The sequence below is a fragment of the Carettochelys insculpta genome, chromosome 2 (assembly GCF_033958435.1).
Source record: "Carettochelys insculpta isolate YL-2023 chromosome 2, ASM3395843v1, whole genome shotgun sequence".
Lineage (NCBI taxonomy): Eukaryota > Metazoa > Chordata > Testudines > Carettochelyidae > Carettochelys > Carettochelys insculpta.
Genome location: NC_134138.1, coordinates 247,978,389 through 247,997,029, shown reverse-complemented (window position 1 = coordinate 247,997,029; position 18,641 = coordinate 247,978,389). Strand labels below are relative to the sequence as shown.

The following is an 18,641-nucleotide window of genomic DNA, read 5'->3' as shown; positions in this document are numbered from 1 at the left end:
AAATCCTAAATAAGAATGGTAATAATATGTGCAGACGTAGTAATACCTTATGGCTATGTCTACACTACAGTGATCTTTCGAAAGAAGGTCTTCCAGAAGATCTCTTCTGAAATAAAAAAAAAACCAAAAACTTCTTTCAAAGGATCGCATTCACACACAAAAAAGCGGATCGAAAGATCGATCCGCTCTTTTGATAGTGTCTACACAGCCCCTGTTCTTTTGAAAGAACAGGCTGGGGATCAAAAAATCTAGTGCCATGAGAACTGCTCTTTTGAAAGAAGGACCCGTGGAGCATCTACACATGCTTTTTTTGAAATAAGCTGTTGAAAGAAGGTGCTCTTCCTTATCCGGGAGTGGAAGAGGGCTTCTGGAAGAAGATCTGTGTACTTTTGATTTTGGATTGAAAGAGCACATTTTGTATGTATATGCTCCATGTGTTCTATCGAAAAAGGGCTGGATTTTTCCAAAAGAACTTGATAGTATAGTTGCAGCCTATAAGGTGAGAAGGAACCACTGTGATTATGCCCTGTGTAATGCAGGCCACTGAGTTGCTGAGAGATATGACATGCAACATTTGAATGAACACGTATAGATATCCAATGAATTCCTGCCCTGGTTAAAATTAATGACAAAAACTCTTTTACTTTAATGGGATCAGGATTCACCCACAGTATTTTTGAAACTTTTGGGTAGATAAGTCTCATGCATCATTTTCATTCAGCATTAGTAAAACTTATTGTAATTCCATTCAGAATTTGATTATAAAGTCATTTCAGGGGGAGTTCGTAGCTGAAGTATATTTCTGTGGCAGAGTCTGTAATACTATATATTTGGGAAAAATTCTTTTGTAAATGCTAAGTTAAGGCTATTTCTCATTAGATGAATATTATTTCATCTTCTCATACTGAAAGTCTTAAAATATGTATGTAATGTTTACTCATATTAATATGAAAAATATTAAGAGTTGGAATGGAAAGAACATATTCACTGTATTTCCTGTGAGGTTTTCAACAAACTGATAGTGTATCCATAAATCACTTTAGTTAAATCTAATTGCTTTTATGCAAGAGTCATGCCATTTCTGTGCATGGTACTCTGATAGCACCATGGTAAGCTGTGTAGGTCTGGCTTGACAAGCGTATGTGTCTCATGGGACGCTGAGAGATCTGTCATTTTTCTTAGGCATTGCAGTAACTGTTAAAATATTTATCTGGACCCCAAATCAATCACTCTGTATTATTGCATATATGAATCTAGAATTATAGTAAATCCTGTAGAAGTCAAGTGACCCATGTTTCATCTGAGCAGTCTGGAATGAGTTTGTTAACTGCATTAGAAGTGGATGGATTCCAATCCATCCTTTCAGGGTTACTATAATGATTGCTGTGTCAATATGATAAATGTAAACAAGAAGCCTTGGAGCAGAACAAACATTACTTAGTCTTCTCTGCCAGCTATGATTTTGGTCTCCTAATGCATCACAGTGAACTCCAGAGTTTGTAAAGTAATGAATGTGGCGTTAGAGTGCTGATCCAGAGCTCACTTTGCTTGCTGTGGAGCCCTGTTTCATGTAAAATAGGATTTAAATAAAATCAAAGTGACAGGCTTAACGAATCTCTACGTGAAGTTCTAGATGGATGCCTGGCCCAAAATTTTGCTTGTAATTAAGCAGGTAGTGTTTATTTTCCTCGTAATCACCCTTAACTGGATTAGTGATCAAAAGTAACTAGCTAACTACTTATGTGATATATATCCTTTTACCACAATAGATGGAATACAAAACTAGGGCCAAATCCATCTGAGGCTTTCTGGTAATAGACTGATAGACTGCTATCTGGTCAGTTGTCTGTTCTGTAAATTTGTTATTGACTAGGTTACTGGTTTAGCATCCCCAAGTAACACTCTAAAATTTGGTAGATTCATGTGTCAAGATCAGTCCCAGTATGATCATAATTGCTGCTTTGAGAGCCCCCTGGACTACAGCATTGACAAAACCATTCCCAGTCAGGGAAGACTTTCTGTAACTAAAAAGTTTTATTATTAAAATAATTAGTCTGATAAGTAAACCAGTCATAATAAGCAAAGTGATTTAGTGTAATGCTGCGAAAGTGGCTGGCACCATCTCTCTCTCTCTCACACACACACACACACACACACACACACACACTCTCTCTCTCTCTCTCTCTCTCTCTCTCTCTCTCTCTCTCTCCTTGGGGAGAGCTCTCGAAGTTGAGACAGATCTCAGTCCTACTCTGGCATGCTGGCGAAGAGCTCCAATGGCTGTAACTGAGACCAGATGTTTCATAGCCTTTGAGAGTCCTCATGCATATGTATGCATAGGTCTTCCTTTGTTTACCGTATCTTAACTTATTCCCCCCAGAATATTGGGGTGCTCTTGACCTATAGGTGAATATATTAATTAAGCTATGATTATTAATATACACATCAATTGGATTATGATGATTAGCTGTGACTGAGCATCCAGTAACGTTGCCTCCAAAAATACTCTAATCCAGTGGTTTCCAGCCTGGAGTCTGTAGATCCCTGGGAGTCCTCAAGGGTATTAGAGATAAATAAAAAATAAATAAAAGGGTATGGGAGATAAATAAAAGATAAATAAAAATTATCATAAAAATAAGTTTTAAATAAATTGAAAATTTGCAATCAATTATTTAAAATTAAATATTTTCTAATAATGTTATTAATTGCTGTCTGAAAATCTATTTTATGGTTCTATTATTTATTTAGTGATGTGTTCATAGTGGCAAGAATTGGCTTTGATGGGGTCTGCTAATGGTTTGGGGGGTGATTTGGGGTTTGTGAACAGTTTGGTGGGTAATTGCAGGTCTGCACTATGAAAATGTTGGGAGCCACTTCTCTAACTGGATAAAAGCTTTCTTCCTGTGGTTACCTACCAGCAATTTGGAACACTTGTGACTAAAACAATAAACAAAGTGTTATACCATCTTATAATTTAAGATCATTGTTAGTTTACTTTCTCGTGCTAATTTATTGAGCAACTATTGTTACTTAAGCTGTAATGTCTTTTACTTAGGCTGACTGCTTAAGCTATGGTTATAAGTCTAAGCCTATAGATCTCTTGCATTTCTGCTATTAGTTCCTTACCCCTTAATCTTATGATTACTAATACAGTCACTGCGTCGGTACAGGTGATTGAACATGCATTAGGGGCTTATCTACACTAGCCCCCTCCTTCAAAGGGGGCATGTAAATGAGCCTGAGTGGTGAATAGCAGTGAAGTGCTATGCTGCATACGTAGCACCTCATTAGCCTAATTCTCACCAGGCAAATTTCGAAGTTGCTAACTTCAAAGCGCTGGCAAGCTGTGTAGCCACGGGCACTTTGAAGTAGCTGCACAACTTCAAAGTGCCCTTACCTCCAGAACATTTTGGGGGTAAGGGCACTTCAAAGTTGTGCGGGTACTTTGAAGCGCCCGTGGCTGCGCAGCTGCAACTTCGAAGTTCGCACGGTGAGAATTAGGCTAATGAGGTGCTGCATATGCAGCGCAGCACTCCATTGCTATTCACCGCTCAGGCTAATTTACATGCCCCCTTTGAAGGAGTGGGCTAGTGTAGACAAGCCCTACCTGTCTTTGCAAGATAATTTCTAGATTCAGATTTCTAGGGTGTGTGCAGCTTGATACTCTTTACTCACACAAGTGTAGCTCACTGACATCAATCGGGTTTCGCCGGCGTTACATTCATTTACAAATACTACAAACGTTGCTATTTAAAGTCACTCTAAACCCACCGGATCATGTTTTGAATACTTGCATAACATAGGGCAGAGTCTATAGCATGTATAATATGTTTTTTCACTTTATTAATAAAGAAAGTATGACACAATATTACAACCCTCTTTTTTAGAGTCTCACTTTTTGAGGCTAGTGTATATCAGAAAGCATGGCACGTGTTAAATAATATTTGGTTCATTGTGTCATATCTAATGAAAAATACTGTTTGGCATAATCAGCTATAGATCAATGTCTAGGTTTCTATTGACTCTAAACATGGTATGTTCTCTACATGCTGCTACCTTTACCTTCTTGTCATCAGTCATAATATACCAGAACCAGTAAAGGGCTGAATTTAGTTGTTTATGTCAACATGTTGAAAAGAGTTCATATTTTCCCTATTTTATTAAGCACATACTTCGTATTGTAAGAACAGATGTTACACTGTCAACTGGTAGATGATCTAATATAACTTATTTAATTTAAAACAATTAAGTGTATATTGGAGATACTGAATAAAATTTCAGTACATTGTCTTTTTTACAAAAATACTGAAGTTAATATAAAAGGACCATTATGGAAGAATAGAATTATTATTAATCACAAGTGCATGCTAACTCTTCAGAAGGAATACTTGCCAGTTGAAGGCCTGATCCTGCATTCCTGGCTCAGGCAAAATTTCTCCATTCTTCTTAATGGAGTTTAACATAAACTTGGGCCTGGACACATGTGAATGCATTTCAGCCTTTCTCAGTTTTCACAAAACATATGTGACACTTGTAGAAGAGTAGTAAATTAGATTTGTAAGTGTTTTTTTGGGGGAAACCATTGCATTTGTTTTTATGTAGGTATCCAACTGGTTTGCCAATGCAAGACGTCGCCTTAAGAATACAGTCCGTCAGCCAGATCTAAGCTGGGCTTTACGAATAAAGTTGTACAACAAATACGTTCAAGGAAATGCCGAAAGACTTAGTGTAAGCAGCGATGATTCATGTTCTGAAGGTTTGTTGATATTTTTATGTTTGTTTCATTCTTCTATTTGACACTAGAGAATACCCCATTCTTCCCAAAGGATTCTGATCTTTCACAAAAAGCTTTCAGTGTCCTAGAGTCCAGACTTTATTTATATTAGCTATATGCCAAATTCGGTTTGCAGTTATATACATATAATTCTCCTATAGTTAGAAAGATTACACGGATTAACTAGGGGAGAATCTGGTCTTACATGAGATACGTTGGTCCTTGATGTGTAATGCTAATGTTAGACAAAATAATGCTTATTTCTTTGGGTATTAAATAATAGACCTTTAGGGCCTAGAACAGCGGAGCACTTAAATGTGCTTAAATTTAGTGACAAGATTTGTCTAATTGAAATCAAAGGGCCTTAATGTTCCTGTATTCATGGGTTATCATATGCAGGTAGTCCCATTATTAACAAAGGTAGATGGATTAACTTCATTCAGCTTCTCATATAACAATGTGAGTTGGGTTTGAGCTGTAATGCAATCACAGTAGGAAAAGCAGTCCTTGAAAAATTCTTTCATATTTTCTCTCCTCAGCAAAATGAAAGCACAGTATTATGTTGTCTGATTTAGGAGACTAATATTATTTATTTAGATAATATGGATTGTGAAAAAAAATTATATGGCATTCTACTTTTGTTTCCTGAATGTTGATCGTATTCATACATTTCTATAATTTTCCAGTAACTTTGTAACATGATATGTATATTTATCCCCTGTAGTCTATCAGAAATGAGCCAATGCTACAAAATATTTTTGGAAGTGTTTGTTTGCATTTGACTGAATTTTTTTCATCTGTGCATGTGTTTTCTTTTGTGTTCAATTTCCATAAAAGTTTAGTTGCAGAACTATTAGTTGAAAGAGCAAATTATTAAGCAGATAGTGCGGAGTTTCATGGCAAATGAGTTTCAGATTCATAATTCTTAGCAAAGATAATGTGAAGAATTAAGCTCATCAAATCAGGGCATTAAAAGATAATCATGATTTAGTTGCCTGCTTATACAGCTCAGATTTCAAATATCAAATGCATGTAGTATACTGTTCATGTGAAAGCTACAGACCAAGCATTATTTCTAAAATTATTCAGAAGATAATTAGAATAACTAAAATATGTGAGAAGACTGTGATCTGCTCATGGACAAGTTGTGAACAAAAATGAAATTAACTGTGAAAATCGTAAGTTGTTCTGTGTCTACTGTTATTCATATTATATATATTTAAAGATGCACAGATAAGGTTGCTCTATAAGTTAACTGTAATGTATATTTCTTCTTCAGATGAGGAAAATCCTCCAAGAAGCCATGTGAATGAAGCTGGATATAATAAACCAGTTCACCACACTGTGATTAAAACTGAAAATTCAGTGATAAAAACAGGAGTGAGACCAGAGACAAGTGCCAATGAGGATTATGTGTCACCTCCCAAATACAAAAGCAGTTTATTGAATCGTTACCTAAATGACTCATTGAGACATGTCATGGCTACTAATGCAGCCATGATGGAAAAAACAAGGCAAAGGAATCATTCTGGTTCATTTAGTTCCAACGAATTTGAGGAGGAATTGGTGTCTCCGTCATCATCAGAGACTGAAGGCAATTTCGTCTACCGGACAGGTAAGGAATTCTTCATGTACCATTTTAAAACAGTTGCCTGTGTTTGTTAATGTCACCTGAAAATGAATATAGTGTTACATATGCAATCACATAGTTGTAAGCTATTATTATTATCACCGGAACATCCTCCCTGATACATTCCATAATATCATTCTGTAACCAAGACACTAGGGCCACATCGACACAAGTGGTTTTTCCTGGCAAAACTGGGCTTTTGTCAGAAAAACCTGTGGAGCAGCTACATGGAAAATGTGCTTTGTTGACAGTTTGTCAACAAAACCTGGCACATCCACCAGCAGCATTATGCATCTCCCTGTTTAGGTATAATGCCTGTCAACAGTTCTGTTGACAAAACAGCCATATAGACGTTCCAGGCCCTTTTGTCGACAGGGCTTCTGGTTCACCAGGCATCCCTGTTTGCATAGCTTCTGGTCAGCTGTTCTGTTGAGCAAGGGCCGGGAAATCTGACTGCTCTCTGTCGACAGAGCAGATTGCTCTTTCAAATCTGCTTTTATGTATAGACATGATCTGTTGACACAGATCCTGCCAGGAAATCTCTTCCGACAGTGACATCTGTTGACAGAGGCTTCTCATGTAAACATGGCCTTGAGTCAGAGAGAGAGCTGTGTTAGTCTGTGTCTTTGAGAACAAGAAGACGACCCGTGGCACCTTATAGACTAACAGATATTTTGGAGCATAAGCTTTTGTGGGCAAAGACCCGCTTCATCAGATGCATGAGTGGGGTTGGGTGGGTTAAGAGGGGTATTTAAAGAGCAGTGTCCCAGTAAAAGAGAGGGACAGAGCTGACAAGGTCTATTCAGTCAAGGTGGAAATGGCCTATAGTCAGTAGTCCGTATCAAAATGGCCTAGAAGTAATTTTTCCACTCTACTCTGCACTGATAATGCTTAGTTCAAGTGTTGTGCCCATTTCTGGGCATCACATTTCAGGAAAGATGTGGACAAACTGAATAAAGTCTAGAGGAGATCAGCAAAAATGATTAAACATCTAGGTGATGTGACCTGTGAGGGAAGGCTGACGAAAAATGGTGTTGCTTAAATCTGGAGAAGAGAAGACTGCAAGGGGACATGATAACAGTTTCTAACTACGTAAAATATTGTTATAAGGAGCAGTCATAAGCCTCTTCCATTCTTATATCTTGGAGCATAGGCCACTGATGATCAGGGTGAAAAATTATTCTCCTTAACCCCTGGGGATAACACAAGAAGCAATCAGCTTAAATTGCGGCACCTGAGGTTTAAGTCATACATCAGGAAAAACTGTCTGTCAGGGTAGCTGAGCACTAGAAAAAAATTGCCTAGGGGGGTTTTGGGCTCTCCATCACTGGTGGTTTGTAAGAACAAATGTCTGTCGGGAATGGCCTCATTACTACTTAGTCCTGCCTTGAGTGCAGGGGATTGGGGTAGAAGACCTGCTGAGGTCCCTTCCAGTCCTACACTTCTGTGATGGTTGTCAGGGAAATTAAGCTACCTTGGCGTAAATCCCATATTTTACAGTGGATATCAGGGTATTGTAAAATGGGAATGATAGAGCTGTGCCCACTGGCTGAGGTGGGAATCTGTTGGGGCTGAGATGAGGGACGATGGCAGGGAACTCTGGAGGCTCTCAATCTTGCCTCTCTCATGGTAGGCATCAAAAGATATATGCAGCCAACATTTTCAGAAGTGCGTGCCCTAGTTAATGGGAGCCCAGAAGAAAGCCCCCAGGTGTTTAGGGGGCTCAAATATCCGTCCACTCTTCATTAGGAGTCACATGAACATTCGTCCTTCACCTGACAACTAGAGTTCAGGTACCACCCTGGCCTCATCAGGACCTAAACACAGAACATAAAAACCCCTGGCTATCCTTGGGTGTGGAGGAGCACATTATGGAAGCTACCTGCTCCCCAAGCAGACGATGTGTATCCCTTCCTTCTTGATTATACCTCAGGCCCAACCATCCTTAGGATGAGAGCCCCAGTATGTAGCTGGTTGTCTGACCATTTGGGGCTTATAATCTTTAATCGCCTCCTAGTGTTGCTTAAGTTGGCAAGTAGCTTGGCCCTGTAGTTGCATTAGCTGGACACCACACGCTGAGCTCATGCAGTTTTAGGCTTAACTCTCTTTCAGTCCTTTTAACGTTTAATTTATTCTTTTAATCTTAGCAATAAAAGAAAAAATGTGTTTGTTTCACATAATAGGATGTTTGTTGGGAAGTCACCAAACCTGCCTTGACTCACACCCCTTTGATAGGTGTACATTAGGGCAAGATCTGGACCCTCTCTGGGCTCAGTCGTCCCCTCACAGATGGGGGAGGGAAGTATGAAGAGAAAATCTCAGCTCTGAAAGTTCAGGGTTTGTTTTTGTTTTGTTTTGCTGGGAGCTTGAAGAGGAGTAGGGGTGGAAGAGTGCAGTGGCTCCCCTGAACCTGAAAAAATAGAGTTTTGGACCCCAACATTTTGATCCAACCCACAGCAGCATAGGGCCTTTCCATTGACTTGGGGGTCTTCCCAGCTGAGGCTGTCCCACCAGGGACTCTGGACACAGCTTTAGCTCTTTTCATCAGTGATAATTTTTCTGCAGCTTGGAGCTATGGGAAGAGGGGAATAACAAAGGGGGTAGTTGCCCCAGACCCTACCAATTCAAAAGGTCCCAGGGTTCCTGGTTCCTACCACCACTAGGAGCCCCGGGCCCTTTTCATACCTGCTCGAGCACCACCCGGCATGGGCTGGGCAGCTCTGAGGGGTGCCTGGGGATGAAGGGGCCATGATGCAGCATGCTGAGGGCTGACTGCCCTAACTCTGCCACTTCTACATGAGGCCCTGCCTGTTCTGGGAGCATGGAGAATTGCCCCTTGCCCCACCTTGCCCTGGGGCCTAGAGAGTCTTTCAGCTCACCTGACTTGGAAGGTCTCTGTGGGAAAGTCCTGACAGCTCTGGGCTGTTGGTTCCCATCTGAGCTGTCTGGGAGAAAAGACACAGGTTCCTCTCAACCTTGTCTGTAATTCTGTACTTCTCTCCCCATTTCCCAGGACATCTGTTACTGCAAAGACTCCTCCACTGAATACAAGGGGAAGGATACAGTGCTAAGAAGGCAGCAGTAACCCCTTTTGTGTAAATCTTAAGGGGATGATGAATTAGGGTGTGTGGTAAAATCTTAGGTAGAAGAGGAGAGGTGCATGAATAGTGAATACATTCCAAAATTAAATTGGTTGACCAGTTAACATTATTTTTCAACATACCAAAAGCATTTGGTCCATGTTATGGACTAATTGCCTGCCAAGTTTTATTTTTAACTCAGAAGTTATTGAAGAACAGACACAGTGGTTTAAACATATAAACTTTGGATTTCTATACTTTTATATTGTAACTTAAAAGTGATCACAATAGTTTTTATAAACATAATAAATTTGCTACCGAACTAAGTTTTTCTTGCCAAGTTTCAGCTGAGAGTGAAGAAGAGAGTCTTAAATGGAAAGGCTGAGACAGCTGTAGTATGAGCTGCAGTGTTAACAGGCTGGACTGTAATGTACAAATAGCAGCATATTTCCCCATAAAGTAGAAACCATGGCATATATGGCCCTCATCGTAAGTTTTTAAAATAATTTTTAAATATTTTCATTAACTTTTTTTGAGTTCTACAGCCTTTCATGAGAACAAAACAGTTTTTAGGATATACTTTATTCTGCCTCTACTGATAAAACAGAAAAACAGAAAATTGTCTGTGGAAAGAAAAGTGTCAGGTACATGCTGTGTCCTACACTCTGTCTTTCCCATGTGTACAGACCCACTCCATAAAATAGTAGATGCAGATAGGCAGTTTTGAATGATAAGGTTATAATTCCATTAAAGGGTTCTGGTGATGTTATGATATGCAAGAACAGAGCCTGTTTTAAGAAAAAATAATGGGTAAGTTTTCAAGTTATTTCAAGTTTGTTTATGAAAGCTCTTAGAAACTCTTGAAATTACCAACATGATTTCTAGACTGCTTGAGTTAAAATAAACATGTTTTATCATTACAGAATTTTATTCCCACACACTGTTCCCAGAATAGTCATGTAGCAGACATGCATGCATGTTCTCCATAATAACTATAATACATTCTTGTGATGCCAGATTGGCAGATTATTATCATCAGATGTCAGTCATAAGGCTATAATAGCAGAAAGTGAGAGAATGACTCTTTTAAAAGTGAGGCTTACTATACATCTGTTGAACTGTATAGTTTGAGTTATGCTCAATTCTTAGCTGACAGGAACTTCATTTCATACTTGTCTCTTTGGCATTCTAGGTTATGACAACAGTTTTTTGGCATTTAAGTAAACTGTGAGTGAAAATTGATTCACACTTTAGTTTTGAAAAATAATGTTAAGTGTTGATACATTTCTATCTGTAGAAGATGTCAGCAAAAATTTGGTGTTGAAGGAAACCGTTGTGCATTTCCTTAAGAGCAATTTCTTGAAATAAAATTTAGTAACTGCAGCTGGTCCATGTTATGAGTCACATTCTGATTTCAGTTATATCAGTATATCTGTAGTAACTTCATAAATATAGCCTAGTGTAGCTGAGAGCAGAATGTGGCCATGTGTATCTTAATGGTTTTGGCCAAATTAACAGGATATGATTTCAGTGTCCAATGACAAATGCAATTTCTTGTTTTTAAAATTTATAAGGAAAATGGGTTGTATCATTTCCTGTTCCAGTCATTAACATGCTTATAAAGACTCAACCATATGCTACCCTAGATTCAGCTATAGAACTGGGGAGTCCTACTGTTAGATCAAGGCTAGAGTGTAACCTTTTGTTAACAGAATGTCTATGCGTTATTCCTTTACATATGAGAACCCAGGGTTTTAATATGCACAATAATATTCAAAAGAAAACAGAAAGCTGCATAATTTAAATCTTTTATACATTCTGTATTTATTTTGTACTTGCCTCAGCCATTTCATCCTGTTCTCACATACCACTGACATTGTTAAATAGGAAAAGAGGCTGCAATGACATACCATTGCCAACTCATGAACTGCTAGAGCAGTGAAAAGCGGAAAAATAGATGCATTCATACATATTACTCATGTAAGCATCTACCTTAAAGGATACATATATCATCTGCTGTTATATATGTGTGTTCACTTAAGACAGAAAGTTATCTCTCCAGAGTAGTTCTTAGTGCAGATACACTCTTTTTTTTCTCTGTATCAGCCTCCTGCCTTCAGTTTTGTGTATATTAAGTTTTCCAATATGATTTTGTTTAACTTTTAGTTAAAAACATTTATATTAGGTAATAAATTGTTGCAAGTCCCTTTGGGCAGGTTTTACTGTATGTTGTTCTGATGCACTCATTGAATATATGAAGAACAGAGAACTGCATTTATCTGCTCTTATTCATTTAGAATTTGCATTGTGTGGGTATGTAGAGGCCATGTTCCCCTTGTGCTAAGCATTGCACAATAATATAACAAAAATATCTAAGAATATTAGTGAGATCTGTCTGTATATGCCAAAAACCTAAGTTAATCTTTGCCTGACGTGTTATTAAAATTTTAACACTGGAATTATCTTGAAATGATTTTCAGTTGCTCTGTTGATCACTTAGGACGTGTCTACGTGTGCATGTTATTTTGAAAAGATAGATCCTCTTTCGAAAGAACAGAGGGAGCATCTACACGTGCCATGCGCTCTTTCAATTGGAAATTGGAGGAACGCGGTCCAGACATCAAAACCTGGACCCCGATCCTGTAATGGGAAGAGCACCTGTTGTCGACAAACTACGTCAAAAGAAGGCACGCGTAGACGCTCCACAGCCCACTCTTTGGAAAGAGAAATCCCCCATGGTGGCACCCAGCTGAAGCATGGAGACACCCTGCCCTGCAGAGTGGAGCTCTATGACCCACGTGTCCGGCTGCTCTTAAAGCCGCACAGACCCAGAAACCCTGTGGCAGGAAGCTGAGAGCAGGTGAGCTGCAAGTGCACGAGCTGCCAACGGCACACCTGCTTAGCCGCCCTCAACAACTCCAGAGGCCACATGGCCAGTGTCCGGTAGCCTCCCGAGCCACAGGGCCCCACCTCAGAGCCCTTACAGGGTTCCTAGGAGCATGCCCCAGAGAAGAAATAAAGGGCCCCCTCCTGGCCAGTCCCCAAACTCTGAGACCTCCTAGGTCTATGGAAAGTTGAAGAGATCCTCCAGGAGATGGGGGTCAAAGGAAGGAATGCCGCACCCTTTGCCCACCTGGACCGGGGATTGACCAGCCATGGTCACCCGAAGCAGACCCCAGATCAAGTCCAGAGCAAAGTCAAAGAGCTCCAGCAGGGCTAGACCTGGGTCCAGGACAAGGCTTTGGTGCTCAGGGCAGGTCCTGCCACCTGCTCCTACTACTGGGAGCTCCGCTCCGTCTTGGGGCCCCGGGTTAGCTCCCTGCCCACAATGGTCCTGGATACCTCTGCAGACCAGCCTGATCCAGAGGAGCCAGGACCAGCCAGCCCAAGCCAGGGGACTGGTCCAGCGAGGAGGGTGACCTTGTCATCGACGTCCTCTTGCGGTTGTCCAGCTGGGCCATGGGGAGCTAGGCATCACCGAAGGTCATCATGGAACCCCTCGGTAAGTGCACGGTGGGGCTGGCACTCTTGCTGGCCGGGCAGAGGCAGCACAGCCACCAGCGGGCCATGCATGGGCCCGGAGGCCCGGGGCCAGACATCCCAGCCAGCAGTGGCCCACGGCATGCCCCTGGTGTCTGCCCATGACACCCAGCATCTGGACCCATGGACAGCTCTGAGCACCCAGATGCTTGGTGGGACATACATGGGCTGGTCCACACCTGGGAACTGTCCCACCGGGGGGAACCCCTGTGTGCACCCAACACCACATTGATGCCATGCCCACCACACCAGGCCCCAGGGGGACAGGAGGAGTGGGATCTGTGGGAGGTAGGGGGACAGAGTCCTGGGGGAATGGCGGGATTGGGTCCTGGGGTGAATGGGGGGATGGGTTCCCTCTTGGGGACTGACAAGTCATCCATCTCCCCTTCCAGGTGCAGCAAGCGAGGGCTTGCACAGACCATCAGCCTCGGTGGTTCCCAAGAGCCCCCAGAGGCATCAGACTGGGGCCAGGCACCTCCAGTGGCACCAACACGCTGAGCGTGCAGTCGGAGACGGCAGCGGTGCATGGGGGATCACACCGCCAGCCTCCACCAGGCTGAGCTGACTGAGCAGTGCCTCCGACTAGAGGAGGCCAACCTTGCCTGGTGAAGAGAGGTGTGGGACTGACACATGTCCCACCTGGAGGGCATCCACTGTACCCTGCAGGAGCATGTGGGCAGCGTACCTGGCTCCTGGCTCTCCGCATAGCCTTCCGCCCAGTCACCCCCCAAGCCCTCTGCAGAGGCGCCCCCCCAAGAGGTTCCTCCCACGGGGTCCCCTGCCTGTCCCACGCCCTTCGCAGAGGCCCCTGCCCCACCCACTGTGATGCCTCTGCTGACTTCCCCCAATGCCCCTACCTTCCAGTGCTCCCTGCCCCATCCGAGCCCCACCATGGAGCTTGTACCCAGAGGGGAAGGGGATCCCAGGGCCAACAGGCCTCTCGACCACCAACTCCCACCCCCAAGTGACCCTCCTGGTTCGGGCCCCTCCCTGCACCTGTCCTGGTTCTGGCCTCTCCCCACACCGCTCTCAGTTCCAGCCCGTCCCTGCCCAACAACGTACATGGCTGGCCCCCCACCCCATTGTAAATAGTGAAATATTTGCACAGGCACTAGGTTGTGGTTCTTGTTGATAAACGTTTATCGCACACCTATGCCCGTGTCTCCTGGTCTCATAGAGGGGAAGCACAAGTGCAGTGATGGTGGTGGTGCATGTGGTGGGGGGTGGATGCATGGGGGGATGGTGAGGGGTGGGCATCGGGAGTGTCAGTGCGGCCCAGGGGCAAGGCTCATCCAGAGGGCCTCCTGGGTCTGGACCTCATCATGGTTCACCTGGTGACTGATGAGAGCGGCTGGCTGCTCAAACCCCGCAGCGGCCTCATCCGCCCATCCCTAGATGTAGGCATCCCCCTTGCCCTCCACGATGTTGTGGAGGGCTCAGCAGGTGCCGACCATCTGCAGGACATTGCGCACCCTGACCTCGAGGCAGGCAAGAAGGCCTCGCCACTGTCCCTTGAGGCACCCAAAGGCCTGCTTGACCATGTGCTGGGTCTCGTTGAGATGGGTGTTGAAGGGCTCCTGCCTGGAGTTGAGGTGGCTAGTATGGGGCCGCATCAGCCATGGCAGTAGGTAGTATGCTCATCCGCAACCGTGCAGAGTGGCATGGTGGTGTCCCCAACTGGCATCTCCCACTGGGGGATGAAGTGCCGGCCTCTATATGCCAGCACAGGCTGGAACTGCAGAAGACTCTGGCATCATGGGTTCACCTCCGTCAGCCCGTGTGGATGTCCATGAACCGGCCTTTGTGGCCTGCCAGGGCCTGGAGGACCGTCGAGTGGTAGCCCTTCCAGTTGACATACTGGCCAGTGCTGTGTGGCGGGGCACGGATGGGGATGTGCATTCCATCCAGGGTGCTGAAGCAATTCGGGAACCCCAGCGAGGAGAAACCCCCCAACAACGGTGTTGTGGTCCCTGACACAAATTACCTGATGCAGGAGCATCATGTTTATGGTGTGGATAACTTGCATGGGAGGGAGGCCATGCACTCTTGTGAGGGTGCGGCAGGGCATTCCAGGCCAGCATCCCGCCTGTGCCCCCTCCCGGCCAGCAGCCCCCAGGGGTCCCTGTGCCCCTTCCCGGCCAGGGGCACCCTCCCCCTCCCTGTGCTGGGAGTGTGCCCTGGGCCCAGCTTACCTCCATGAGCATTGTGCCGGCGGTGGCCTTGCCCACCTCAAACTGGTGCCCCACTGAGCGGTAGGAGTCTGGGGTAGCCAGTTTCCATATTGCAATCACACTTTGCACTCCCCACTTCTTAAGGGGGAATGCAGGCTGCATGGTGGTGTCCTGATGCCTCAGTGCGGGTGCCAGCCAGTGGCATAACTCGTGGAAGGTGTCCTGGCTCATGCAGAAGTTCTGCAGCCATGTGGCATCATCCCATTGCCCCAATACCAGTTGCTCCCAGCAGTCTGCACTGCTGGGGTGGCTCCACAGGCATCAAGGTGCCAGGGGGTGGGGTGCAGGCTGAGGTTGCCCACATCCTTAGGGGGGCCGCTCTGTCTTCTGAGGAGGAGCGGGGCAGCCGCGGTGACCATGCGGATGAGGTGGACAACAGTATCTGATGTCTGCATCCAGTGCCAGGAGCAGGGTGTTGTTGGCCATGGTGCTGCTGCACTGGGGTCTGTATTGCTGCTGGCAGCTCGGCTTGTCTCGGCTCGTGCAGGGTGGAGGAGTTGGGGGGCCTTTAAGGAGGCAGCTAGTTGCAGGCCCCAGAAGGGTTTGGCAGCCATGCAACCCTGTCTGTGGTGTCTCTGCCTCCCTTCTTTCGAAAGAGCACTCAGATGTGTGGACGCTCCCTTCTGAAAAAACGGGACAGATCATCGAAAGAGGGGGTTGAACCTGTGATCTGCCTTTGCTGTGTGGTTGTACGCTTTCGAATGCTGGGATGTTGATTCCTGGCTTTCAGTTTTGCCCTTGTGATGGTGAGCTCCCATGCAGACAGAGCCCTATTTGTACAGAACCTTTTGCACTGTTATAGGGAAATGGGGTTAAAAAAAAAAAACCCTCCTGGAATGTCACTGTTTTGTGAGCTAGGACTGATAAACAAAAGCGAATCTTAAAACTGAAAATACAAAGGATGAAATGGAAGGAAGGAGAGTTTGTAAACTGCTTGAGAAAGACAGATTTTCATTAGTTTCACTTTGTTACCTAGCACTGTAGGAGAACCAGAATAAATAAAAATAATGACGAAGTTAAGACTTGCAGACCTGAAAAAGAAGTTGGCATAAAAAAAAAACTGCGAGAGACTAGTTGATTTTGAAGATGTTTGATCTTTATTTTTACATGCTTGTACTCAGAAGCATGTTTAGTTTTTGATATTTTGCATAACTGTTGCTTTTTTCTCCTCCTTTCGCTGTCCTTTCTACTTACATTTTTCTGTCTTCTGATTCCTGGGAAGTGTATGATTGACACAGCTTGAGACTGTGCACTTTGTCAGCACCCTCAATCCCCACTGAGTTGCACTTGCAGGGCAGCTGAAGGTGCTTAGCACCTCCTGCCTTGCAGGGGCATTCATTATATTAAAAGATTCAGTCCGTGATCACAGATACCCTGTATGTCTCTCTGTGTGTGCGCGCACTCACCCTATAGAATGTCTGTTATTCTGTGCTGTCCTTGCTGATTTTTTTTCTCTCACTTTAATATTTTAAGAAGTGAGTATATATTTTTTAAATGGGCCATAAAATCTAAAGCATGACCTGAATACAGTGGAACCTGTTTTGATGAGGCAGCAAAAAATTCTAATATTAGTGATTTCTTCAAGTTTTACAAATTGTAAAGGAGTCCTCAGGGATACTTATTTTAAAGTGGTCACTTAAAACCAAGCTCATGAGATCTTAACTGCAGACATGAGGGTAGTTAATAAACAAAATTGGGAAGTGGATTATCAAACATGGCATTTAATGCACAAATCGTATAATTGAAATTTGAAGGTTGCATAGTTGAAGTAACATTGCTAATGGAACTTTAGTTTTTGCATTATCAGAGTGGGCAATATTGCACTAGCATAGATTTGTTTGGGGAAGGGGTTGCATTTAATTTCTTTATGGTTGTTGGTAGAGAAAAAGAGAAACAAGAAATTACCTGTGGTAAAATGAGCGATGTCAGTCTAAAAATGTATCATGTTGAAAACAAACTGTGAGAATTTTAGAAATTCAGTTGGTTTTTTTTTTTACTATTTATGCTGTTTGTACACTTTTTGAATTTCTTTCTGTTTGGACAATGAAAATCACTTAAGTCCATTTCATGGTGGTTTCTAGTCAGTTTCTCTTCTTGCTTCCATGGATGGCAAAGCAAAATTGCCATGCACTCTAATAAAAGCAGGATCCAACCAGTTATTTGGTTGCAGACAGCTTTGTTGCAGGGCAGTAGCATGTTGTTTTCATGATTTGTACTGGCTTTATCATTATAGCAGAGAAGGATATATTTGAAATTAAAGCTTTGAAATTGAAAATATTAAAACATGACAAAAAATACAGAGGTCTAAAAATCATGGGATAAGCCACGTTTATAAGGCCGCAGCTTTCTCTTGTCATTGATGATGTGACGGTGTGTGGCTAATTGAGACCATTATAACTTCCCTCATATATGTTCTTAAAACTAGATTGAATGCTGCAGTTCCTGTGCATACGCAGGATCTTTGTCTGATCAGGAGGGAAAAGTTTACAATGCTGTCATCATGAGACAGCACTGTGGCAGGTGCTTCTGAAATGGTAGACAATACCAAGAGAGCGTGCCTAAAAGTAATTGGAAGTTACTTACACCTTTTTATGTTTATATCCTCCCTCCAATTTAGCAAATGCTCCATTCCTGAGTGAGGACTATGCCCCTGCCACGTTTCAGACTTATTGCATCCAAGCTTATTGAAAACATGTGGTTAACGTGTGTATGAAGGGGAAAGAATGTCTTTTTCCCATTCCCCTACTTCCCAAAATGACTAAAGAGAGTTTGAAGAAAAGAAAGAAAGAAAGAAAAAGAGAATTGCCTTTAAAAGAGCCAGCCCACACTATAACTGTTTCAGGAAGTTCTGAGTGTGTGAAACAGATGGTTAGATTGGTCGTAAACTGCTTTGCAGCTTCAGCAATGGATAACATGACCAATAATCACTATAATAAGGAAATTATTAAGACAATTAACATTTTAAACAGGAATATTCAGTGAGAGCATAGAAACTGAAAAAGAAACTGAAGTTTGGCCCATATGAGAAAATTGAGATTTAACTAAAGTGCTTTAGAAACTGTTTTAGTTAAATGAGTTTAAAAATTGTATGTGGGCACTCTTATTGCAATGTAGGCGTCTTTGATATTGGTATAGTTTAGATCAATAACTTACCAATTTAAGGAGAAATTTCAAAGGAATGGTACATGTCCAACTCCTGTTGAAAGTAAATAGAGTTGGGTGCTTACCTTCTCTTTATGCCTTTGAAAATCTACCCTGCTTTTAGGCATTGTATTAATCCCTTTGTTGAGAAGACACTTTTCCCTCACTGCCAGATTAGTTTGGGTGGGGTGATGTTTTCTGTCTGTATCAAAGCAGCTCATGGATCAGATGGGGGTGGGGGTCAG

General features: G+C 43.0%; 1 protein-coding gene across 2 annotated transcripts in view; it reads left to right on the top strand.

Moving 5' to 3' along the window:
• MKX (mohawk homeobox) overlaps positions 1–18,641 on the top strand; it is a 76,033-nt gene that overhangs the window by 10,559 nt on the left and 46,833 nt on the right. For both annotated transcript variants that reach the window (XM_074986285.1, XM_074986286.1), the window contains exons 4-5: positions 4,603–4,756; positions 6,054–6,389. In XM_074986285.1, the coding sequence (XP_074842386.1) occupies positions 4,603–4,756; positions 6,054–6,389 (490 nt within the window). The remainder of the gene's footprint in view (positions 1–4,602; positions 4,757–6,053; positions 6,390–18,641) is intronic.